Source organism: Bos indicus x Bos taurus, chromosome 21 (assembly GCF_003369695.1).
Source record: "Bos indicus x Bos taurus breed Angus x Brahman F1 hybrid chromosome 21, Bos_hybrid_MaternalHap_v2.0, whole genome shotgun sequence".
Lineage (NCBI taxonomy): Eukaryota > Metazoa > Chordata > Mammalia > Artiodactyla > Bovidae > Bos > Bos indicus x Bos taurus.
The window spans coordinates 18,925,943-18,951,860 of record NC_040096.1 but is presented as its reverse complement, the minus strand read 5'-3'; the positions used below and the strand labels follow the sequence as shown (position 1 = coordinate 18,951,860).

General features: G+C 42.4%; 1 protein-coding gene across 1 annotated transcript in view; it reads left to right on the top strand.

Annotated features, from left to right (window-relative positions):
* Positions 1 to 24,531, top strand: part of NTRK3 (neurotrophic receptor tyrosine kinase 3) — a 428,727-nt gene extending 404,196 nt beyond the window's left edge. The window contains exons 15-16 of the mRNA XM_027521083.1: positions 13,475 to 13,633; positions 17,643 to 24,531. Coding sequence (XP_027376884.1) covers positions 13,475 to 13,633; positions 17,643 to 17,828 — 345 coding nt within the window. The 3' untranslated portion in view covers positions 17,829 to 24,531. The remainder of the gene's footprint in view (positions 1 to 13,474; positions 13,634 to 17,642) is intronic.
* Positions 24,532 to 25,918: the final 1,387 nt, after the last annotated feature.

Genomic DNA, 25,918 nt, shown 5'->3' with positions numbered 1-25,918 from the left:
TTGCTCTTTTGGATCCTCTGTTTCCTCATCCTATACATACATTTTCAATGTCAGTTGTTGTATTTTCCATTTTTTGAAGGGCATCTAAATATTAGAAAAGCCATTCTTGCTTGAAATTATCTTATTTTTTGCGAAATAAGTCTGAATCTAAACCAAAACCTGTTGGTGCTTGAGCTGTACAGGGTAAATTAAAAATCTAGATTGATCTCAAGGAGGCTGTATTCTCCTGCCTTCCTTTACCCATTAATGCTTAACAAGTGTTTGGAGTCTGAATGGATCGGTCTGGGTCCAGGGTGATCTATGGATCTGAGCTGAGCTGAGATCTCCAGCTTTGTTCCATGAATTGGGCTCTTTTAGCACCATCCCTAAAGTTTGTTTCCATGAGAAGATATCAGCCAGGAGGCTCCAAGTCCGGGCATTTGGAAAAGAAAACAAAAGCCAAGTCATATTTCAACCCACATCTTTGGACTTGCAATGTAGGCTCTATAAAAATATATATTGCTTGGGGCAGTAAAGGACAATGAGGTCTCAGAATGACTGCCAACATTTAGACAGAATTTAGAAAGAAGAAAACAAAAGAGGAAGTTACAAAAGGTATGTGTTCCTGGGGCTTCTATCTGAGGAGTTGCTCCTGGCAGATGCAGCTCTAGGTGAAAAAGTTGAGCAGAATTACAATGGGCCTCTTTATCCTCCAGGCTCACACTGCTCAACAGCTTAACTGTTACACTCCTTGTGTTTTTGAAAAACTCCAAGGGTTTTTCCTAATCCGAGCCTAGAGGCTCAGCCTGAAAGAGCCATTCCACAGAGGTTCTGCTAAACGGAATGTCTTTTGCTTAAGCTGTCATAAAGCTTTTCTTTGAGGGAGCAGCACTATAGTGGTGTCTTTGTGAGTTTCCTCTGCACCTTGCCTCAAAAGAATTCCAAAAACACTGGGCCATGATCTTCAGTTTATGTCTATGAGAAGTTACATAATACTTTGGTCACCTGATGCCAAGAGCCGACTTGTTGGAAAAGACCCTGATGCTGGGAAAGATTGAAGGCAGGAGGAGAAGGGGGTGACAGAGGATGAGATGGTTGGATGGCATCACCGACTCAATGGACACGAATTTGAGCAAACTTCAGGAGATGCTGAAGGACAGGGAGGTCTGGCGTGTTGCAGTCCATGGGATCACAAGGAGTCGGACACAACTTAGCGCCTGAACAATACCAACAATCCACTTGCGTGTGGCTGGCACACACATATGTTTATCTAAACAGTTTCCCTCCCAGTGTGTGGAAGTGTGTGTCTGCACTGGAGGTCACGAATACCGACGGGCAGCCCATGTGGGTGAACACCACAGACCCTCCATAAGTCTGGCATAGTCTGAGTAAGAGTGGCAGTGATTTTAAAGACTGTGCTTGGTGGCTGCTAGGGCTCCTGCCGGGGCTGCCAGCCCTGGCTGATGGACTGCTCAGACCTGCAAACCTAGATTTAAGAGGCAAAGCTGCTGGGGCATTTGGGAAACCAGGAGGCTTTCCAGGAGACAAAGAAAGCATAGGTTAAACTTTTATTTTTTCCTTAATGCATATGGATATTCTCCTATGTCCTGAGACATGCAATCAAGAAAGATTAAAATTAAATAAATAAAAAATGACACTGTGCATGACAGTCTTAACGATAATCTCCTGAATTAAGATATTTTGCCATTAATGTACATTGCAACGTTTCTATAACTCTTCAGAAAGCAGTTGCCAACTCTGATCTACTTTGACAGATTCAACATGGCCCCCATGGATGAGCGATTTCAGAGAAAGCTTGAATCATTCTATGGGTATCAAAAATGCCCCGTGTTTGCTCACCTTTGCTGGGTCCTGGCTCCTTTATCTGGCATATATGGGTCACTCTGTCTCCTTTATACCTTGTCAGATGTGTGTGAGGATAGATGTTTTGAACTTCTGGGAGAGAAGCGGGCTTGTATGTGTCCTGTGAAGAAATTGCCTCCTTTTCTGTGTAATGAGATGCAGAGAACTGAGAGTCTTCTTGAGGTCAGCAGATTTCTCTTTAAAACACAGCACTGGATTCCCTCTGACTGCAGGGAAGTTGACATTATCCGACAGAAATGAACAAGACAATTTCCTTGTGCAGGAAAGGGAGGATCCAAAGAGAAGGGATGGGATGATTGTGGACAGGGGTGGGCGGGTGGGAGGTTCACCTCCTGCCAGGAGCACTTTGCCCCAGGGCACCCTGCCCCCAGCAGAACCCAAGCCTGGCAGCCCCTGCAGCTCTCTCTTTCCACTCTTCAGTCCTGCTTACTCCTGGCTCTCAGGGCATAGCTGGGAGTGAGGGCTGAAGGCTTGAATGGAGGAAATAAGGTTGAGGGATTTCAGGCAGGCACCCCAGGAGGATGGAGGTGAGGCTGTAGTTCTTGTTTTTTTTTTAAGATTCTTCTTATATCTTTTCTTTTTAATTATTTATTTTTAATTGAAGGATAATTACAATATTGTGTTGGTTTCTGCCATACATCAACATGGGTCAGCCATAGGCATACCTATGTCCCCTCCCTCTTAAACCTCCCTCCCATCTGCTACCCCATCCCACTCCCTAGGTTGTTCCAGAGCCCCAGTTTGAGTTCCCCGAGTTGTACAGCCAATTCCCACTGGCTGTCTATTTCACATGTGTTAGTGTACACGCTTCCATGCTACTCCCTCCGTTTCTCCTGCCTTCTTCCTTTTACCGCCCCCTACCACCCCCATCCCCGTGTCCAGAAGTCTGTTCTCTATGTCTGCATCTCCACTGCTGCCCTGCACATAAGTTCATCAGTATTATCTTTCTAGATTCCACATATATGGGCTAGTATATGATACTTGTCTTTCTCTTTCTGACTTACTTCACTCGGGATAGTAGACTCTGGGTTCATCCATCTCATTAGAACTGACTCAAATGCATTCCTTTTTATGGCTGAGTAATATTCCATTGTGTATAAATGTACCACAGCTTCATTATCCACTCATCTGTCGATAGACATCTGTGTTACTTCCATGTCCTAGCTTTTGTAAATAGTGCTGCAATGAACATTGTGGTACATGTTTCATTTTCATTATGGTTTTCTCTCACATCTTTTTTTTTTTTTAATTTAATTTTATTTTTAAACTTTACAAATTGTATTAGTTTTGCCAAATATCAAAATGAATCTACCACAGGTATACCTGTGTTCCCCATCCTGAACCCTCCTCCCTCCTCCCTCCCCATACCTTCCCTCTGGGTTATCCCAGTGCACCAGCCCCAAGCATCCAGTATCGTGCATCGAACCTGGACTGGCAACTCATTTCATACATGATATTATACATGTTTCAATGCCACTCTCCCAAATCTCCCCACCCTCTCCCTCTCCCACAGAGTCCATAAGACTGTTCTATACATCAGTGTCTCTTTTGCTGTCTCATACACAGGGTTATTGTTAGCATCTTTCTAAATTCCATATATATGCGTTAGTATACTGTATTGCTGTTTTTCTTTCTGTTTTACTTCACTCTGTATAATAGGCTCCAGTTTCATCCACCTCATTAGAACTGATTCAAATGTATTCTTTTTAATGGCTGAATAATACTCCATTGTGTATATGTACCACAGCTTTCCATGATACAGCTGCAGGCCTGAAGATGGGTGGGATACAACCACGGAGAATGGAATTTAGCCAGAAAGGCTCTAAACTTTGCATCCTGGACACTCAGTCTTTAATGCCCCTGTGATCTTCAAACTTAAATGCCCCTAAACAAATTTAAAAAAAAATGTACCCCCCTTTGCCCGTTTTAATTTACCATCTAAAATCTTCCACATGTTTATTATAAGTATGCCATTTCCACAACATTGTAAATATTGACATTAAAAACACATTACTCCTTTAATGCATCTAATGAACTTTAAATACCAGAGCAATTTGATCCATCATCTATTAAACACATGAACAAGTACTTAAACCCTCAGTTTTACATGGTTCCATTTTCTTCTTGAATATATAGTTTCATTCCAGTTTCCCCACCAAATATCCTATGGATTCTTTTTTTATACATGAAAGCCTTTTATTGGCCATTTTATCATAATTTAGGTGACAAAAATACATGCGTGTGTGGGTGCTCAGTGGTGTCTGACTCTTCGTGACCCCATGGACTGTAGCCCACCAGGCTCCTCTGTCCATGGAATTTTCCAGGCAAGACTATTGGAGTGGGTTTCCATGCCCTCCTCCAGGGGATCTTCCCCACCCAGGGCTTGAACCTGTATCTGTCTCCTGCATTGACGGGTGAATACTATATCACTGAGCCACCTGGGAAGGCCACAAAAATGTGTATGAAGACTTTAATTTTTAATGGCCAGTGGCCTTAAGTTTCTAGATGTTAAGAGATTTGGATTGAGTTATCATCATAATTATTAGTAATATACAGAAATAGGCAGTAAATCAAAATAATAATCAGATAATACATATAACAATTTTTGATGAATATGAAAGATAAGGCACATAATATTTTTGGAAATCCATCTCATATTTTTTCAATTAGCCTGTATTCATTATTATTATTTAGTGCTAAAATAAGGATTAAGGCTAAGGTTCAGAATCAGTTCTATTACTGCTTTTTTATTTTTATAAATATAAGAAATGAGAAACACTATTCACAATAAATGAATGGATGGGAAAGGAAAGCGTTTTATTACTACAACTCATATCTCGTTATTTGCCCAAAATCACATTTGGTCTCTTATCAAAATTTCTTTTTACTCTTCTCTCAGTTGATAATTCTTTTTGGTTTGTCCCCCTTCAGTGGTTTGAAAAGAATTAAAAACCACCGAACTTGCAAAAGAATTTATTTCCCAGTCACTAGAGACATTCATTTTCAACACCTATACTAATATTTCATAGAGTTTATTCATTTGTGGTCTGTAGGTTTTCTCTCCTGAGGTTTAGAATGAGTGAAACATTTGTCTTCCCCTTTGAGAGTGGCAGCATGTGTGTGTGAGTGTGTGTGTGTGTGTGCACGCATGCATGTGTGCGTGAACAGTTGGGCAGGGAAATTGCTTACCACAGAGGGTTCTCAGTGTTAGAAAAAATCTGTAAGAGAGTAAGGATCTGCATAAACCTTCAAAACTATCCTTGCTAGGTTCCAGGATTGCGTGTATTTCCAAAGTTATATGGACCTTAGGTTGAATTCCTTTCAGTGGTCACTGAAGTCTCTCTCTGCCTATTATATTGCATGAGAATTCTAGGCTACTATCCAATGGGAATTCTAGGCTATTACCCTTTAGAAGGAGTGAGAAGCATCCTGAGCTATATGTAAAAGTGCGTTTCCCTGTTGGCAATAACGAAAGAATGGCAGCAATCCCAGACCTATAAACAGTGGATTGATTAGGTAACCTGTGGTGTAGTCATGCACGTGGAGTCCAAATTAGCTAGAAAAGGAATGAGAGAACCCTAATGGGGGAAAGGGTAAAGTATGTACCAGATATGGTATGGTGCTTCCGTTTATGAAAGTGAGGAAAGTGAATATAATCCCTATTTGCTTACGTTACAAACAATTGAAGAATAAACTAAAAACGAGCATGAACTGGTTGCCTTCAGGGGAGGAGGAGAGCAGGAGGGAGGGAGTGAGCAGAGATGAAACTCGACTAGGTTCACGTACCTTGATTTGGGGTTGACTTTAAAATCACGTAATGGTTTTTGCATCGTTTCAAAATATTATGTTGAGTGGGAAAGAAAAAGGAAAGCAAGTCTTAAAAATCAAAAGCGAAATGAAACAAATAAACCTGGACATTATGTTGGTGACTTGGCCATTCGGAGAGGAATTATTTCCTGTGACTTTAAAACACAGCAGTGTCTTAGATATGTCCCTAGTATGTACATCCTAAAGATGAGCAGGGCTGCAAAGACAGCTTTCAGAATCATGTTGTTGGTAATGATCTTCAGCTGAATTTGAAATATATATATATTAGGATAAAAAAATAAGTAATATCACTAATGTAAGAATCAATATTTTCAGCAAAAAAAAAAAAAACAAACGCCAAATATAAAACCAAAAAAATTAAGTAAAACTCTGTAATCCTAAATTTGAGTTGGAAAAATCAATATGAACTCATGATATATTCTCCTTTCAAAGGAAATATTTTCCTAGTGTTTTCCACTATAAGGACCTAGAAATAAATACTGATCAACCCAACAGAGGTGAGCATTCCTGGCTTCCATCACATGGTCCCTAAATTCCATTGTCCACTGAAAGGACCCAAGGCTCCTTGAAAAAAATAACTGAGTTAGGGCCAGGACAGCAAGTGGACAAAATGAGCCTAGGATTTTTTTTTTTTCATGTCAGAAAGCAAGAATGCTATCAAAGACCACTGGGGTTTGGTGAGATGTGCCAGCTTGAAGAGGCTGCTACTGGCCAAAGATTGAACAGTGAGCATCAAAAAGAGAAATTATTAACTGAAACACTTCAAATGTGTAAACACACACACACAGGCACAAATAATTAAGTATGCTTCTCAAAAACAAGCTAAAACAGAATAAGCCTTTCACTAGTCACCTTCAGAGGATGGTAGCGAAGGAACTCGGGCTTCCCTGGTGGCTCAGACAGTAAAGAATCTGCCTGTAACATAGGAGATGCAGGTTCGATCCCTGGGTCGGGAAGATCCCCTGGAGGAGAATGGCTACCCACTCCAGTATTCTTGCCTGGAGAATCACATGGACAGAGGAGCCTGGCAGGCTACAGTCCACATGGTTGCAAAGATTCAGACACGACTGAGAGACTAACACACACATACAGAGGAGGAACTTATTATTCTGAAAACTGGTAGATAAAAGGAGTTTCTATATAAACTGTCACCAGTGTAACCAGTAGTTAACGAAGGAAAGTTCTTATTCATGGAAGATTTCCAGCTGATATATGCAGAGGGAATGCTAGAATTAGAATGTCACCCTTTTGCAGCCACTAATGAAATAATGGATCTCGGCAATGATCATCAGTGGCCACTGACATCCTAAGGTGAAAGGGAAGTTTGTGATGGAAGGTCAGGCTGACAAGCATCTTGAATCCACAATAATAGAAGTGGTGGAAGAGTTATCTAAAGTAGTATAATCCAAAGATCTCCAAGGACTTATTTTTTTCTTGACTCATTCCTTGGAATTTTTGCCTTATTCCTGTATATTTCCTGTTCAAAGGCTCAGCCTTCAGATTCTTAGTGTATCTCATTGTAAAGCTTGGATCATTAACTAGAATTTCTGGGGCAGTGCCTGGGCAAGTTACCTTATCTTCATCTGTGAAATGGGTATCATAGGGAACTCTGCCACATAGTATGAGAGAGAGGCTTAAATGCAGGGTGTTGTAACATCCAGTGGTATGTTACATCCAGTGTGTTTCACAGCCAGTGATATTCAGTGTGTATTAATTAGGATTATTCTTATTAAGATTATTATTTTATCCCATTGCTTGCCTGGCTAGGTTTCATCATGGGCATATTTGTCTATATATATATGTGTGTGTGTGTGTGTGTGTGTGTGTGTGTGTATATTTTAACCTGGGAAGGATTTGACCAATAACTTTCCCAGAGTGGATCTCTCTAATATGAGAGAAGGATACAGGAATGCAGGCAGCTCTGAAGGAAAATCAGTATAGTCTAGGCAGACCTATGGGAAATATGGACAGTCTAGGAAATCAGGCTTGTCCTGGCACTCACGACACACACAGCGCACAGTCTCTGCATTTTATGTGTATGCTCTTGTATTTCATGATGCTCGGTGGGTTTCTATATATTGAATATATCATCTCACTTTAGAGACAGCTGTTGCTTGACTTCTATGTTGAAGATGAGGAAATTGAAATTCAAAAAGTTAAGAGTTTGTCAAAAGTCACATCAGAACCCAGGGTTTTTGACTTCCAATTTATTGATTTTGTTGTTGTTGTTGTTATATCACAGTCCACTAGAAATATTTTAGTCCACTTCTAGAGGAATGCTGTATAAATTTCACCCACACTGATGATGCCACCCAGTGTAAATCTTAATAAAATTCTTCTTAGCAGTACCTCTGTGACTGATTAATACCTTTCTGATAATTTTCGATCCAGAGATTTAAACTCCTCAAAATTTATACCAACGCACTCAGATTTCTCTTTTTGTACATTTGGAAATTTCAATTTGAAATGGCTCTTCTGGGTAATGCATAGAATCATCAGATGAGGCAAGCAGCCCACATCAATTTGTAAGAATCCAGTATTTACCGTTTCTCATCAAGAGAAAAGTTCCCATATTCCTAACCTCTTTTCCTTTTCATTCAAGAAACCAGGTACAAGAAACCGTTCCACTAGCTTTCATCAAAAACCTAATTTTTCTCAAAAAAATATTTTGATTTAGAACATGAATAAATTAGGCCCACTGGTTTTCCTTTAGTCATATGTTTAGTTTTTTTCCTTTTATTGTTTTAAAATTTTCAAATGTGGTACATGCTCATGAACAGACAGCATAGAAATAATAATATAGAAAAAAATGGAGTTTTCTTTTTGGTCAGTTCTCTCACTTTTCCTTCCTGGAGGAAATCACTGGCTTAATGACTATCTTTCTGGACCTTTTTCTATGCATTTACAGACTTATATGTTATTGCCTTTTAATATATTTGCTTATGCACACACATTTTACATAAATGAGAATGCTAATGTATATTTACAATGTTTTACATTTTCATTTAATATATCCTGGACATATTTACATATCATGGTACATAACTCTACTACATTCCTTTTAAGTGCTGCATATACATTTAATGATGAACAAATTGCTGCCCTTAAAAACAATGAAATAAAATATCTTCAATGAAGTATTTTTGCTTACATAAGCAAGTATTTTTCTAAGACTCCTAGAAGTGAAATTGCTGAATTAAAAGGCACTTAACCTGGTAGCTCAGACGGTAAAGCATCTGCCTACAATGTGGGAGACCAGGATTCGATCCCTAGGTTGGGAAGATCCCCTGGAGAAGGAAATGACACCCCACTCCAGTATTCTTGCCCGGAAAATCCCATGGACTGAGGAGCCTGGTAGGCTAGAGTCCATGGGGTCGCAAAGAGTCAGACACGACTGAGCATCTTCACTTTCACTTTCACTTAACATCTTTAGGGCGGACATATTCTGCCAGGCTGCCCTCAGAAAAGGCTGCCCAGTCTTAGCAATGAACAACTCTTTCCTCGGGCTTTTTATACACTGGATAGTACCAGTCTCTTCATTTTCCCCACGTGATAAAGAATGTGTCTCTTTATTGTTTTAACTCACATGTCTTCATGCGTTTGTGGCCATTTGTAGCTCTTCTGTGAATCATCTGTTCTTCATTTCCCTGTTGGATTTCTTGTTTTTAACTAATTTAAAGAAAACACTTTATAATGTATGGATTTTAATTCCTTTTTATGTATACGGCAAATATGCCATTTGTTTCTTAACTATGCTTCTTTTGTATTTTGCCATGCAAAAGTATGTAATTTTTACCAGGGGTATCTCTGAATTCTGTCCTTCATGGCTTCTGGAACATGTGTCTTATTTAGGAAGGCCTTTCTCTCCTGAGGTTATACAAATAGTTTTCTAAGTTTTCTTCTAATATGATTATTGTTTTGTTTTTTATGTTTAGCTCTTTAATCCATCTGGAAATGATTTTTGTATATGGTGTGAGGTAGGTATCTAACTGTACTTTTTAAATGAATAGTTCATTGTCCCTACACTGATTACTAACCCATCATTTCATATATTAAATTCCAGTATTGATACGTGAGTCTCTTTCTGGACTCTACTTTGTTCCATTGATCAAAGAAATTTGTCTATTCCTATGCCAATAACCCAGTGTGTTCATTCCTGTAGTTTGATATTGTGTTTTTCTATCTGATTGAGCAAATATCCCTGTTGTTCTATTACAAGTATATCTTAGTTTTTTTAATCATATGCTCCTCTCGATGAATTTTGGTACTGTGTTGTCAGTTTCCATACATTATGCCATTGAGGGTTTTATTTAGATGGTGCTGAATTTTTAGATTAATTTTGGGATGAATGAGAAGTTTATAACTGAGTCTTCTTATCCAAGGAAAAGACACATCTTTCCATGTCTTCAGATCTTCTTTTATGTTTTTTAATAGTTATATTTACATAGACCTTATAAATTTTCTGCTAAGGTTTATACCAAGGAATTTTAAACATTTTTTGGGTTGTTGTTCTTATTGCTATTGTACAAACAAGTTTACTTTTCATTGAATTTTGAAGTCCTTGCTACAGTGCATGAGAGTAATTTGATTTTTGTATATTCATTTTACGTCTGAGTAGCTTACTAAATCATAAAATGGTTCTAATTGTTTTATAGCTAATTGTCTTGAACTGTCATATCATATGCAAACAATGATAGTCTTGACTCTTCCTTTTCAGTGTTTTTATCTTGTTTTTACTCTCACTTTATTGTATTGACTAGGATCATTTACAGAGTTTTGCATCAAATCTGTAATAGAAGATACCTTCTATGCTTTCAATGTTTTATCAGTAAATATGATATTTAGTGTATTAACTAAAGGAAGTTTACCTTGTATTATTAATGAATTAGAACTATTAGGAAAGGATGTTGGTAGTTTTGGGCATCTTTTGAAAGAATAGCTTTTCTTCTTTTATTTTTACTTTAGTTTACCTTGTTTTTTCTCTTGGAATTTCTGACTTCTTTTTTAAGGTAATATGTGATTTGTTTTTGTAAACACGTTTTAGGTAATTGGAAATAATATGCAAATTTTTAAGGAGGCTGAAAGATACATACATCACCCGTATCTATCAATTAAACTCATTATTTGTATTTTTTAAATGTATCTTTATTTTTGTTGTCTTCTTGATCTATCATTTTGCAAAATAAGTGTTTTAATTTGCCTTTGTAATTGTAGCTTTGTCAGTTTTCTTTTATTTATAACCTATTTTACTTTTTAATACATTTTTATTGCTGTTAATTTGACTAAAAATGTTTGTGATTTTTCATAATGGCAAATTTTATCACCTTCAGATATAATATAGATCACTTTGTCTTCATTTAGTTCTTGACTTTCTGAAATATTTTTCATGTGTATATTCAATTTTTGATATACTCTATATTGATTATATAGCATATATCAATATACTTTATACATGGATTGTATTTTCATATGTATTACATATATTGCATATTATCTATTCAAGTTATATTATCTATTCAATTATATTTGCCCTTTATTTTTACGTATCAATGTATTAAATATTTTGCACATCATATATTGAGTATTTTTTTTTACTGTTTTGTGTTTTTAAATTCTTTCAAAATTTTCAACATTTTCTGTTATTTCCTTTTAAACATGTCTTTTCTAGATAACATGCATCTTGGTTTTTTTAACATAAATTTTTTCTTTATTTAAAAGACAGTATAGCCTATTAGTTCTCATTGTCTATAGTGATGTAATTTAAAGTTCTTTTTCATTTGTGCTTGTTATTCACCATTATCCCGCCTTCTTTTTTGTGGTCTTTTTGTATTGGTTAGAGATTTTTGGTTCTATTTTCCTGAAACTGCTTTGGAAACCATATATACTGTTTTTATTCTCTTAGTAGCTACATTACTATTTTAGCAAGCACATTTAAAGTTAAACTGTTACAACAATTGAAGGCTATAAATTCCCTTGCAGAGTCTTTATCGGGCTTTTAATTATTTCCCTATCTACTCTTATATGCACTTATTTTTAATATTATCTAAAAGTTTCATTCCAGAATATTGTTAATAGTAGCAATGATATTACTATTAGCATTATTAGTGGTATTGTTTACTTTATACCTCTGTCTTACAGAAATCCTTTATTAGTAATTATATTACATTTAACTAACATAGTACTGACCATTATTTTGATTTAGATTGTGTTTCTGTGGCTTATTTGCTTTGCACTGTTTGTTATGTTCCAACTCATTGTATATTTTAGATTCTGTTTTCATTTTCCTGTAGTACATCCTCAATTAATTTTTCTGCTTTATTTTTCTGAAAGGCCATGAGTGGTAAACTCTCTGAGTCTTTACTTATCTGAAAGAAACATCTTCATTTGTCTTTACACTCGATGCAGAACTGTCTTGATTATAAAACCCCAGGTTGAAAACAACTTCTGCAAATCCATATTATCATTTACCTTCTAAAATACTTTGTGGATAATGCAAACATGATCTCTTTTTTTAGTAACAAGATTGCCCGTCTTCAGCACCTCATTCTTTCTTATGTGTTTATGATTATAATTCCTACAACTGGCCCATCATAGAAATGAGAGCTTCAATTCATTGTTCATCATAATAGTTCATTTATAGAGAGCTCTTTTTCGATCAGTGGAAAACAGTTTTCTAACAAGTTTCATGTGTTAGCCAGAAGTTCCAATTTCTGCTGCTCTGTTTATGAATGATGCAGTTAGTTCGTGAGTTCTAAAACATGCTGTGAATTTTCTTCCACTTATGCTAATAATATCTCTAACCTGCTGGGCAGTGAGGATTTCCCTACTGTTTTTTCTCAGGGAAGTAAAGCCTGAATGTCAGTCGCTTCCTCATATCCTGGACTGCAGATCAGTTGATCCACAGCTGGCTAATGTCCTTGTTATTGTTGTTGTTGTTTGGTCATTAAGTCGTGTCTGACTCTTTTGTGACCTCAGGGACTATAGCCCGCCAGGCTTCTCTGTCCATAGGATTTCCCAGGTCAGAATACTGGAGTGGGTGGCCATTTCATTCTCCAGGGGATCTTCCCAACCCACAGATCAAACCCACATCTCCTGCGTTGCAGGCAGATTCTTTACCACTGAGCCACTGGGGAAGCCCAATGTCTTCCTTGGCTTACTTTAAAAAACACTCTCCTTCCTGGCTTTTGCGATCTTGCTAAGAATGGTTGTGAATTCTCTTGTAGTCCACCTGATTTCATGCTTTTGAACTTCCCTATCCCTTTCTTTCCAAGCCCTAAGTTGCAGTGAGAATTTCAAGATTGTCAGATACATGCTAAAGCCATAGTTCTACAGACTAGGTGCACATCGACCACATTGTGCTTTAACCTCCTTGGCCAAGGAGTCTAACCTAATGTTTGCAAATCCTCTGAGACTTGTTAGCCTCGCTCAGTGATTTTGTGACTTCCTTCTGGACTCCTTCTTAAGGTTAGATCTGACTGTAGTACCAGATTCTGAAACCCTCTCTCCCACTTCAAATCATCTTGTAATCTTTCTTGACCTTCCATGCCAAGGAGCCTACCTTCCCTTAGGTGTGATCTCTAATTGCTACCCTAGCTGCCTCTAGCATCCTAGGGCTTGGAGATCAGCATCTCCACTGGCCTTTTGACACAAAAGTTGCATCCCATTTGGCTATCTTAGAATAAGATGCATCAAGAGGGCATCTTCAGATGAAGAGTGCAGACTGATGCAACTGATTCTGGTCATTGGGTCACTCTGTGTGTGCTTCTGTCTCGGCCCCTTTTAGGTGGGAGGACATACCATGCTCCCGATTCGCTGGATGCCCCCCGAAAGCATCATGTACCGGAAGTTCACTACGGAGAGTGACGTGTGGAGCTTTGGGGTGATTCTCTGGGAGATCTTCACCTACGGAAAGCAGCCATGGTTCCAGCTCTCAAACACAGAAGTACGGAAGGGGGCAGATGCCGGGAGGAGTGATGGGGTTGGGGGAAGGGATAGTTAAGGAGTTTGGAATGGACATGTTCACACTGCTATATTATAAATGGATAACCAACAAGGACCTACTGTACAGCACAAGGAATTCTTCTCAGTGTTATGGGGCAGCCTGGATGGGAGGGACTGGGGGAGAGTGGATACATGTATATGTATGATTGAGTTGCCTGAGTTTACCTGAAACTGTCACAACACTGTTAATCGTCTATACCCCAATATAAAACAAAAAGTTTAAAAAAAGGAAAGAAAGGGGCAGGTGGGAACCTTGATTTGTGGGAGGCTGATAAAAGATACCTGAAGCCAGCAGCTAGACAAGAGTGTGCAAAACACTGGGTAGGGTTTGAAGCTAGCAGAGCAAATGTTGGCAGAAGCAGGAGAGAGACCTTCCTGATAGGAAAAATAAAAAAAAGCATAACTGTAGGAAGTGTGCTGTGGTTGTCAGGAGAGCATGAAATCAGATGTCGACATTGAGATGCAAGGCACAGTTCTGTTTGCTCTGCTACACTTAAAAAATCACAAATGTTTCACTAAGACAGAAAGTGAAAACAAAAAAACAACTATGAGGTTTTTCAACTGTGCCGTCTTGTGGAAACACCTACCACTAAGTACACCAGATCGTCTGGGTCCCCAGAGGCTTTAGGCAGGCCAGGCCCAGAGATGCGCTGGAAGGTGGATGGGGAAGGCACATTTCACGCACTGACAGAGCTGTGTGTGGACTTCCGGGAGTAAGATGAATCATAATAGTAAATGTAATATACACATTATGCATTTTTACGCTTTTGATGTACAGTATTAATAAAAAGTGCTAGCCATCAAATTGAATAACAGCTCACGTTTAAAGCCAGGCATTTTCCGAAGCACATTAGCCTGTATTAACTCAGTATTTTTCACACAAACACTTGTTGAAATTCAAGACAAAGGAAGGGGGGCTGCCTGGGGTTCTGGAGTGGATTGGCCTGGTCTCAGAGGTGAAAGCTTCCGCGTGGAGAAGGCCTGGGCTGTGGTCCAGAGCAAGATGCCTCTCAGTGACTTGTGTTGCCCCAGGGAACTCAGTCCAGTTTGTAGGCAGTAAAGGGCTGGGTCTCCCAACCCAGCAGAACTATAAAAGATTGCAGTCTATGGTCTGTTTTCTGGGAAAACATGAACATGAGGAGGACCTTTTAATATTAGAATCCTATCTGAATATTCCAGAAAGTGTCTTTCTTTTTGGAAGCTATGTTCATGTTGGCTTTCCTGTACCCTGACCATTTAATTAAGTAAATATCAAAGGCTGAAAAGAAGGCATTTCTTTAAATTTATAATATGTTATCATTTGGAAATGGAATGGGTCCTGACGACATTTCCCAAAGAAGGAAAATACATTTTAACAACTTTTCTAGAAAAAAATGAAAGTGTGTATATCAAAACTCATTTGTTATGGTGCCTCATGGGCTTCCCTGGTGGCTCAAATGGTAAAAAATCTGCCTACAATTTAGGAGACCTGGGTTCAATCCCTGGGTCAGGAAAATAACCTGGAGAAGGGCACGGCAACCCACTCTAGTATTCTTGCCTGGAGAATTCCATGGACAGAGGAGCCTGGTGGGCTACAGTCTATGGGACTGCAAAGAGTTGGACATGACTGAGAGGCTAACACATACACATACATAACTATTGTTTTCCTGGGTAGGGGGTGGTGGTAAACACACACACACACACACACACACACACACGAATGCATATACACATATCCATGTGTATATACATCCTGGCACATTTGCATTACTCAGGCACACAAAGCATCCTGATCACAGCCCCCATGTAGTTTGGTGGCTCCAGTGGAAAGGGGACTCTGGGCTGAGGGTTCTATTGGTCTCAACAGACAATCTGTCCTGGATATCTAATCTGCCTCAGCATCACAAACGAGGTCATTTCTGACATTCCTCAGTTAGACATTGGCCTTGAAGATGGGCTTCCCACCTCCCCTGCCCCTCCCCCCGCCCCCAGTTACCTTGTCTACTCCACCCACCCCAGCAATCAAGTCCTAGAAGTCACCGATCATGAATTTCTCTATCAAATTGGCAATCTGGAGAGGAGGAGACATCCCAGTGCTTTTAATATTAGCACTAGCAGCCACTCCTTCAGTTTCCACTAGACCTCTTTTCACGGAGGTGAAGGTAATAGAGGATGGAGACAAGGCTCAAATAAAAACAGGGAACATGAGCAGCAGGAGATCTATCAGACTGGCCAAGAACAGAGCCTAGTGGGCCTTTGCAGACTGGGAAGACCAGGCCCAAGAAAGTGCTGACACAGGGATTGTCTGACAAGCTGCCCCAGAGTGACATGAGGCTACGCTGCAGACAAGGTGCTGTTGGGGGCAGCCTAGGGAGATAAAAGCTACACATACAGGGACTTCCCTGTTGGCCCGGTGGTTAAGAGTCCATCTACCAGTGCAGGGGGCGTGGGTTCGATCCCTGGTCAGGGAACTAGGTCCCACATGCCATGTGACACATTCAAAAAGTAAAAATAAATAAATGAGTAAAAAAGACTACAGATAGACTAATGGGGACAAAAGGGGGAAATGTGAGGCTGGCCAAGAAGTCTATTCGTATTTTTCCATTGCATTCTAAGGAAAAACCCAAACAAACTTTCTGGCCAACCCAATAATACTTTTTACGTTCTCTACTAGAAATGCATGCATGCTGTCACTTCAGTCGTGTCCAACTCTTTGCAATGCCAGGCTCCTCTGTCCATGGGATTCTCCAGGCAAGAATACTCGAGTGGGTTGCCATGCCCTCCTCCAGGGGATCTTCCCAACCCAGGGATCAAACCCAAGTCTCTAGCATCTCCTGGGTTGGCACGCAGGTTCTTTACCACTGAACCACCAGGAAAGCACTTGCCTAGAGATGATTCTGTGTGTTTTTATCATCACAATTTTTCTTCAAATGAGGACACTGTAGTTTGGAGTCAGTAAGCTGACCAGGGTTACATAGTGAGAGTTAGGAAGAAGTTCAAATAACCTGAGAACTGGAAGATGGAATCTTAAAAATTCACAGTGGCAGCAAAGAAATCACTCTGAAGAATTGGACTCCAACCACAAATTACAGGCATGGTCCTGAGTTTCCAGTTGGGGATGGTCCAACTATACGTTATCTGCTTTCTTCCTGTTCCTCCTTGTGGCCTTCCCTTTGGTACACTGAGTCAGACAATCCCTTTTCCTCCTCATTGGGTCCTTAAACGAGCTGGTCAAGGGATGGTACCCATCTTACAGGTAAGGATGCTGAGATCCTATGAGGCCAGTTGACTTTCTCTGGCCACCCAGCTCGACAGTGGTGAATCAGACAGTTGGTCGCAGTGTTAAGGACTTTTAAAGAAACAGAGAAAGTAGAATTGACATATATGTTGTCACATCATGTGTAAAATAGATAGTGGGACGTTGCTATATAACACAGGGCACCCAGCCTGGTCCTCTGTGATGACCTCCTAGAGGGGCAGGATGGGGGTGTTAGGAAAGAGACTCAAGAGGGAGAGGATATATATATATATACACCCTGGCTTCAGTCCCTAAGTTGGGAAGATCCCCTGGAGAAGGGAATGGCAACCCACTCCAGTATTCTTGCCTGGAGAATTCCATGGACGGGGGAACTTGGTGGGCTGCAGTCCTTGTGTGTGTGTGTGTATGTGTGTGTGTGTGTGTGTATGACTGATTCACGTTGTTGTATGGCAGAAAAAAGCACAACATTGTAGAGCAATTATCCTCCAATTTAAAAAAGCAGAGATGGAGTGCAAAGGGCAGCAGGGGCCTGGACCAGCCAATGCTGGGTCCTGGCACTTGGAACTCATGCCCAGGACAGACGAGCAACTCTGATCTCCAGCCCAGTCTCCACTGAAGAGCATCACTGAAATTGTGGCCTTCTGCTGAGCTTGAGCCGCTGGGCTACAGCTGAGCATTGGCCATGACTTCCTTGTTCTTTCCCCTTTTCCAGGTCATCGAGTGCATCACCCAAGGCCGTGTTTTGGAGCGGCCCCGAGTCTGCCCCAAAGAGGTGTATGATGTCATGCTGGGGTGTTGGCAGAGGGAACCACAGCAGCGGCTGAACATCAAGGAGATCTACAAGATCCTCCATGCTTTGGGGAAAGCCACCCCCATCTACCTGGACATCCTTGGCTAGCAGTGGCCGGTGGTCACAAATCCATATTCTGTTGCCTCTTCTCTCCTGGCCTCACCCCATCCCTCTTTTCCACCTCACAGACTATTTTCTTCCATCCTTGACTGAAGCAAACATCTTCATATAAACTCAAGTGCCTGCTACACATACAACACTGAAAAAGAAAGAGAAAAACCCTGTAAGGCAGTTTGGCATATATATATATATATATTTATATATCTAACTATCTATCTATCTATATCTACAGAGAGATTCCCTCTTCTCTAATGCACAGAGAAGCTGCTGATACAGAAACCGCAAGACTGTAATGACAACCCAGAAAATCTTATATATTATGAACGCAATTGGAAATTTGCGTAGGTGTAGGCTGTGGCCTGTATTTCTTCAGCTCTGTCTTTTGAGAGCGGAAGATCTTAAAGATGCAGAGAGACAATCTTTGTATTGGGATGGGAGGAGCTGGGGAGGAGTGCCAACCACTTCTGCGTGGGTGTGATCACCTGCACAGGTGTGTTAGCCTCAAGCTCTACACAGGCGCATGGGCAGACCGTGTCAACAGGGTCAGAAAGGAAAGAACACCAGACCAGGGGCCGCTGGAACACCTCACGCCTCCCCTGACCATCGTCTCCACCGCCTTCCTCCTCTCCACCACTTCCGGACGATTTTCTAACTTGTCCTTTCTGGAAAGTACAGTCCTCATGCTTTGGGGAGTCAACAATGGCGCCTACAGGTAAACACTGAACAAACAACAGCAAAACACAAAACCATGGCAACAGTGGACTACATCCATCTGGGTGTCAACCGCGCCTTCCTTTCTAAATCTGAGAGAGGTGTCGTCTATCCTCTGAACTTCAAAAACTGGACTTTCTGGATTTAACGAGCCACAGAATTAAAAGCCGAAATCTGAACCCTGTCATGGCACTGCCTTCTGTCTTTCCATCAGGCAAAGACTCCTTGGCCTTGCCTCCCACATTCAGGCTGCTGGGGAGATAAGGGGGGCTTTGGACATCCCCCGTGTTGTCTGTAAATGTGGATGTAGCAGGGTTCCAACAGCAGGAGAGTTTCATGCCTCGCAGGTGTTTGAAGGTGTGCCCCTCTGGGTCCTCCGTGTCTCATCCTGTCTCCTCTAGATTCTAGCTCCCACTTCTCGGGAGCTCTGTTAAGCCCCAGGTAAACCCCGCTGCTGGGAAAGGGGGCCAGGTCCAGCCAGAGGCACAGGCAGTGCTTGTTTCAGAGAGTCAGGTGATGGTGTGGGCAGGAGCCAGCAGGGGGAATCTATTTGGCACCTGCACCTGGCCCCTTGGCATTCCCCTCACGTTTCCAGCCCCTGGAAGGATTGATGCATCTGCCTTTGAGCCGCTGTGAAAATGCAGGGGCTGAGGAATCGCTTTTGTGGGCTGGGGGCGGGGGAGGGGCCGAGGCTGCTTTGGGAGGCGTCCAATGGCCACCGCTGCAGGCTGGGCATCTTAATGAGGACGGAGCCCTGACCAGGGAGAGAGAATGAAGAAGCATCTGGGCTGGGGCCAGCTGCCTCTGCCCCGGCACCAGGGGGATCACTGCCTTCTCAGTGGCCGCTGTCAAGGACCATGATGGGGTGGGTCTCTGGGCCCCCTGACCCATGACCACAAGAGGCCCGTGAAACCGACAGCCTGGCCCCAGGGAGCCCTCCTGCAGGGGAGGAGAGGCTGTGCTTCTCCCAGGCCACCGGCCCCTCCACCTCGCCCCAGGCACAGAGCTACCGAATGGACTGGCTTTTTGCCCAACTGGCATCTCCAGGTCCCCTGACCTGCCTCCCTCTCTGTCAGCTTAAGGGACAATCGGCAGCCTGGACGTTCTGGTCAGCTGCTGGACAGTCATCCTGTGTAGGGTTCGGGAGACTGAATTCTGTGTTTGTGGCTTTGCTTCTTTTTTTAAGACCCACAAATATTTTTATTCTGATAGAAAAGAGCAGCGCTCAGATGGTGGGGCACGGGTGCATTTCGGGGATGGGCAAGGCTGCTGAGTGGGCTGCGAGGGGTGGGGAGGGAGTCGGAGTTGGGTGTGGGCTTTCTCACTGTGCTGTGCTCCCCACCCCTGGGACTTTTGAGAAGAGCTCTTGGGATGGACCACCTCAAAGGAATCCTGTGCTGTCCTATGGCAGTTGACCCCTCGGGCCGCTCCAGGGCTGCTGATGCTGGGTTGAACTCTACGGTCTGGTTTGGTCCTAGCTAAATGAAAGACAGATGTTCCAGGAGGGAACGGTCAGGAGGTCCTGGGAGGAGATTTCTCTTGGCGAGAGATGAGTCCCCAAGTTTCCTATTGCTGCCTCTTCCCCAACCCCCAGCACACACTGCGTGGCTTCCATCTTCCTGTCTGTGTGTTCCTGGAACCTACGTTCCTAGAACCTCAGAGTCTCTGGTGGTCTTGAAGATGGGGAGGTGAGAAGGGATCAGTGGGCCACTGGGAATTCAGAATGCAGCAAGGTTTCAATACAGGGTGCTGAGTCCTCCTGGCCTGATGAAAGAAGGCAATTCCTTTGCCAGCACAGAGGCTGGTGTTGTCAGATTTCCCTCGTCCTAGTCCCGCGGGCCTCTGTGTTGGCCTGGGGGTCATGCTCTCGTCACATCCAGTGTCGGCAGCTGCCTCCTGTGAGAGTCCGAGATGAAGGATACAGAGGGGGAGGGCTTGCTTTCTTGCTGCCCTTACTGTGAGCTCTCTGTAGAGTCTGCACATTGACTTATTAACCTCGGCGGGTAGCAAACATCGAGTCTTTTTGGAAAGTGAAGGAGGCAGAGGATGGGGCTGCAGCAATGGAAAGGGTCCTCAGGGCTCTGGGGTCAGCCGAGTAGGTGTTTCCTTCTGTAGAGGGGTGGGACTGAGAAGGCGCCCCCGGGTCTCCATGTCTCTATCTGTGACAGGCAGGATGTGCTTGCTCAACTTTGGCCCCTTCTTTGTTCTGAGATTCTTTGAATCAGCCCTAAATCTCTGTGTCCTTTTTCTCAGGGCCACTCTGGACTGCCAGGGGGTGCCCTCTGTAGACGCTGAGTGGGTGGGGGCAGTTGCCTCAGAGGGCTCATCCTTCTGAACGTGGGTGGCTTCCAAAAAGACTCTCCTCTCCTCCTTGGCAGTCACAACGCTGCAGGGCTGAAGCGCTCGAGGTCACTTTAGTTCTCCTTCACCCTCCTAGCCTCCCTGCACACTCAAAAAGCCCTGGTAAAGGGTTATTTATTTGCTTATTTATTTTTAAAGAGCTGGAGGTGGTTAGATGGGCTTTGAAATGACATTCCATTAGCCAATATGGCCACCCCCATCTAGTTCAATCTCATGGCCCGCTACCAAACTTCACAGTTTAGAAGTCCATGCCAGAGTGACTGGGAAGGGGCATAGCATCATGCAAGCTCCTTTGTAGCTGTGGTGGATGCGTGAGGTCCCCCAGGCTGGTCTCCCTGCCACGCCTTCCTCACCTGGTCCTCCCCAGACTGAGTGTGAGTGAGTTGCTGTTAGATGCCCACCTGGGAATAGGGTGCCATGGCCAGGGGCCTTTCCAGTTCTTGACTTTGGTGGTGAACCCAATGCTGTCCTCTGATCTCTGAGTGGATCTTGAGGGTCACAAAGCCTTGTTTAGTTAACAGACAAAAATCTTGATATTTCCTCCACTCAGAAGATGGTGTGCAAATCATCCCTGGAAAGAGACCTCCTACGGGAGGCAAAGGTTCCTTGGTCCTTCTGGGTTCAGGTTGACCATGACTCTCTTTCTCCTCTGATGCTTACTTTGCGGACTACACTAGTGCAACTATTTTTGGTGCTAAATACTACAAAACCAACACCAATGGTAGAACAGCCAGCCAGCCCATTTTTAGAGTGTATGAGACTCAACTCAGAAGCAAAAGCAGGTCAGTCTTGCCTGGAGAGCACAGGATACATGGGAAGTTAGATGATGACATGGAGTGGTGGAAAGACCTCTGAGATTTCTGGCTTTGCTCTAGTTTCTCAGGGGATGTTGGCCAAGTCAACTAGTCTCGCAGATTGTCCTGTTTCCTGTCTGAGGCATTTAGAAAGTTGGAATGGTTATCCTTAAGGTCTCTTTCAGTTAAAAAATGTTGTGTTATGTTCACACTTATTTTTTAGACTTGCTTGTTAGAAATAAGAAGGAAAATAAAAGATAGGTAAGGAGGAGAAGGAGGGAGCCTTATCAGTGGTTAAGATATTGATTACAGAAGCCAAATCAGACAGGCTCAGTGATGATTAGGTCTGGGGGTTGTTGGTGGAGGGAAGTCAAGCAGACAAGCCCAGGACCCAATTTTCATACTTTTAAGGAAGGCTGCCAACTGGCCCCTTGGTTGATCTTACCAACCTGTCCCCCTCAACTGGTCATGCTACTCCATTCAACACCAACATACCCAAAGTTGGCAGAAACTGTTCCAAGACTTGGAGACAGTGTGCCTGCTTACTTGTCATACAGGTTGCTGGCAGTCTGAGTCAAACAAAATTCAAGAGATCTTTACTTTCACCTGCTATTGTGAGGAGCTAGGGCGTTGAAAAGACATCAGTGTTTAAGTGGCAGACTATTCAACAAAATTCTGCTTCATTCAGGCATGATGAGCGACTTCCTTGCCATGTTTCCAAACCAAACAGCAGCAGTATTGTTTTCACTCAAGGTATGGTTGTTACTATGGATGGTCTTGAGGTCTGGGGTCTTCCTTATGCTTTGCTCAGCGTCTGGAGCAGAGAAATATCTATAGATGTTTGTTACATGAGCCCATGTGCTGCCAGTCTACAGAGCTGCCCTCAAAGGCCCCTGGACTAGCTATTGTCAGCTTTGGCTGCGAGCCAGCCTGCTACTGAGTCCATAGCAGTTGCCTCAGAGCAAAAAATGATTCTGTAACCAATAAGGTTTTGGTTCCTGGAGCACCAGTATCTTCTTTGATATCAATCTTTTTTTTTTTTTTTTTTTCTACACTTAATAGGTTTCAAAGGAAGATTCCAAGTTTTTGTATTATCAGTAAGATATCAGTATAGGCTTTAGAACATGTTTTGGGATTGCCTAACATCACTGGGAATCATCTTAAGTGATCTTAAGGAGAGTGAGTGAATGATAGTGTCATGTTTGGCTCTGTGTGACCCCATGGACTGGAGCCTGCCAGGCTACTCTGTCCATGGAATTCTCCAGGCAAGAATACTGAAATGGGTTACCATTTCCTTTTCTACTTATGGAGAGAATAGGCCTATATACCTTATATGCTTATATCCACATATTTCACTGGAAAGACTTCAGTTGAGGTCCCCTTGGAGTAAGGAAGTCAATTCCACCAAGCTTCATTGATTTGAGCCTTACATGTCTCAGGGATGAGAAATCCAGAGATGGACTGGCCTAAGAGATGTTCAGAAAGGTCCTGATGGGAAATCTGTTCTCTCGTAAAGTTCGATCATTGGGGGCTCCCTGAATTAAATTTTGCTGGTGACGACATCCTGAGCATCTGAAAATCACTCTTCCCAGTTCACGGATCACATGAGAACTCACCGTTTCTACACATCCTGTCCTGTTTCTGGGCTGGTATTGAATTCACCAGCACTGCAGGTGAAACCAATCTGTGGGAGGGTTGGGACAGAGAAAATGTGAGATGTTGATCGCTGATTGCTCTTTCTGAAAGGCACTGCTGACTGTGGTGGATGTGGTGAATATCTGTGAATCCCTGCATGGGGTATGAGAACTTTTGCTGTGAGAATAATCAGTTTCACCCAAAGAATCTGGTATCCTGGCTTCTGACATAGTCTCTGCCTTCCTGGTATGTTCCTCTGAATCAGAGTTCCCTGGACTGTCTAAACAAATTCTTTGCAAACAAGAGATCCTCCCGCCCAAGTCTTGGTATGCCAACATAGACACTATTCTATTTCACAAGGATATCTAAGGAAATTGGGGGCGCTCTCTCAAAATACTTGAAATTCTTGGTCCAAGTAAGAAAAATTCTGATTCCACTTCCTCTTTAAATTCCAAATTTAAAACAAGACCTGATCTGATATTTGCAGTAGAGAGCTGTATCTTAAGCCAGTGTGCCAGGCTGTCTCCCATCCTATAGAGGCAAGACAGTGAGCTCTGTTCATTTTTCCCAATCACCAAGGTAAATGGTATTTTATGTATAGTGCCTGGCCTAAGCTTGGAGCTTGCAAGAGATACTTATGCCCAACAAAACTAGAAGTTTATAATAGAAGGTGTATCAACATAGTATAGATGAAGAAAGCTAGTTGGAGTCTCCTTCTGAGAAATGCCTGTCACTCAGATCTTGCTTTTCAGTTTTACATCTCGTGAGAGAAGTTGGTTTCTTCTCAGTTTAGGTGATGACAAATTTAGATTTCCTTCCTGAATGTCTGAAGGTAGATTGAGCACCTGGATATCCACAGTCTACTCTGACACTTCTCTGGATGCAGCATCTCTAAAGCCCATGAGAAATATGAGTAGCTAAGTCTGGCAGCTATTCCTTCATTTAAGAAGAGTTCGTGGGCATCATAAAAACAAATTTTGTAATATGTTAACAGGTAGCACATACTCAAGTGAATAGCTTCCTGACATCTTTTGTTTTCTCTTGGAGAAGTGTTTGTGCTCCATCTTCATTCCACAGCTTCCTGACATTAGCTGATTCCTCTAAGCTCACCTCTGGAGTGAATAAATAAACCTGGTCCAAGTGATTTGATGTCTGCTTTCCACAGTAGAGAAGTAAATCTTAGTAAAGAAGAACGTCTTTCATTGTTGTCTTTTTTTTTGTTGTTCTGGCTCTTATCCTCCTGCTTCCATAGGACTGACAATCCAGTTTCTCAGACTCCATGAAGGTCTTAATATAAGGTGAATCCCAGGACCACAAACAGTTTGGACTTCAAACAGTGAGAAAATTGGCGCTGAATGATTCGGCACACAAAGCAGAAAACTCTCATTTCCTGCAGGCAGGATGGAATTGACTGTTATATTAAGACTTCTGAAGGAGCCCTGCCCTGGAGTAATTTCAGCACTGTCAGACAATGTTGACATCTAGATTAACCTCTGTGCAGTGAAGTTTACTGCAGAGCTCGTTGAGATGCATGTGGTGGATCTCTGCAAATCCCAACCAGAACCACTCGTGGGCCACCCTCCACACCACGCCCCTCCACTCCCCACCCACTCCTCTCCCCACCTGTGGACTTTTTAACCTCCAGGAACCATGGCTGGGATCTCATCCCAGGAGATGGAATTTGGCCCCCTTCTCTCTCTCTTCTGTCCATGGTGCTGAACCAGGCTTTGTGCTCAGCTGGAGTGACAGTGGTTGTCATTGTATTGGTTTTCCCCTCAGGGGACTACAAATCAAGGCATGAAAGCCACTCTGCTGATGACAAACAATTTTGTGGCATATCTTTATGCTGCACAAAGTGAAATGGTTTATAAGGAATTAGTGTGCCCCATATCTATAAGACTTGCTCTAAGCTCTCCAGTTCTCTAGCATTTCCAGGTTCAGACGTAACAGGTCCTGACTACAACTTGGTGGTCAGGTGGTGGTGATGGGTTCTGATGGACAAAGATATTGCCCTATGTCTGGGTAGGTGTTTCCTATGGTTCTAACAAAAGAGGTAGCATAGCTCCTTTTTCTCCTGGTTGGGACAAAGGATGTAGCTGTCCATTACGATCTGGTTTGCCCACTCTCTCCTGATGGGGTGGTGGGCTCCAGAGTGGCCCATACCCTTTCTAATTGACTATGTGAAGCCACACAAGGGTGCAGCGGCCAGAAGAAACCTCAAAGTGAAAACCACAACTTCTCTACAACCGGGGGCCACTCATCACACCAAAAGTCTTGAGAAATGTCCTTTAGGGTAATTCATTGACCACAAATTTCCCTGGTGTCTTACTGATTTCTGTTTCTCCCTGAAATTGTTTTTCCCACTTTGCCTTCTATCTTTAATATGAGTAGCAGGAGTCTTTTTGTATTCCCTTAGACATTCTTTAGGAGAAATGAAAGTTGCCAGTCAAGGACATTGTGTTTATTGACTGGGAAAATAGATTTCTGGGCCAAGTAATGTCACAGCCATAAAGAGGCAGGCCTGATGACTTTATTTAAAAGCAATTATCAGTGTTTTATTTTGTCTGGGTGCTCAAG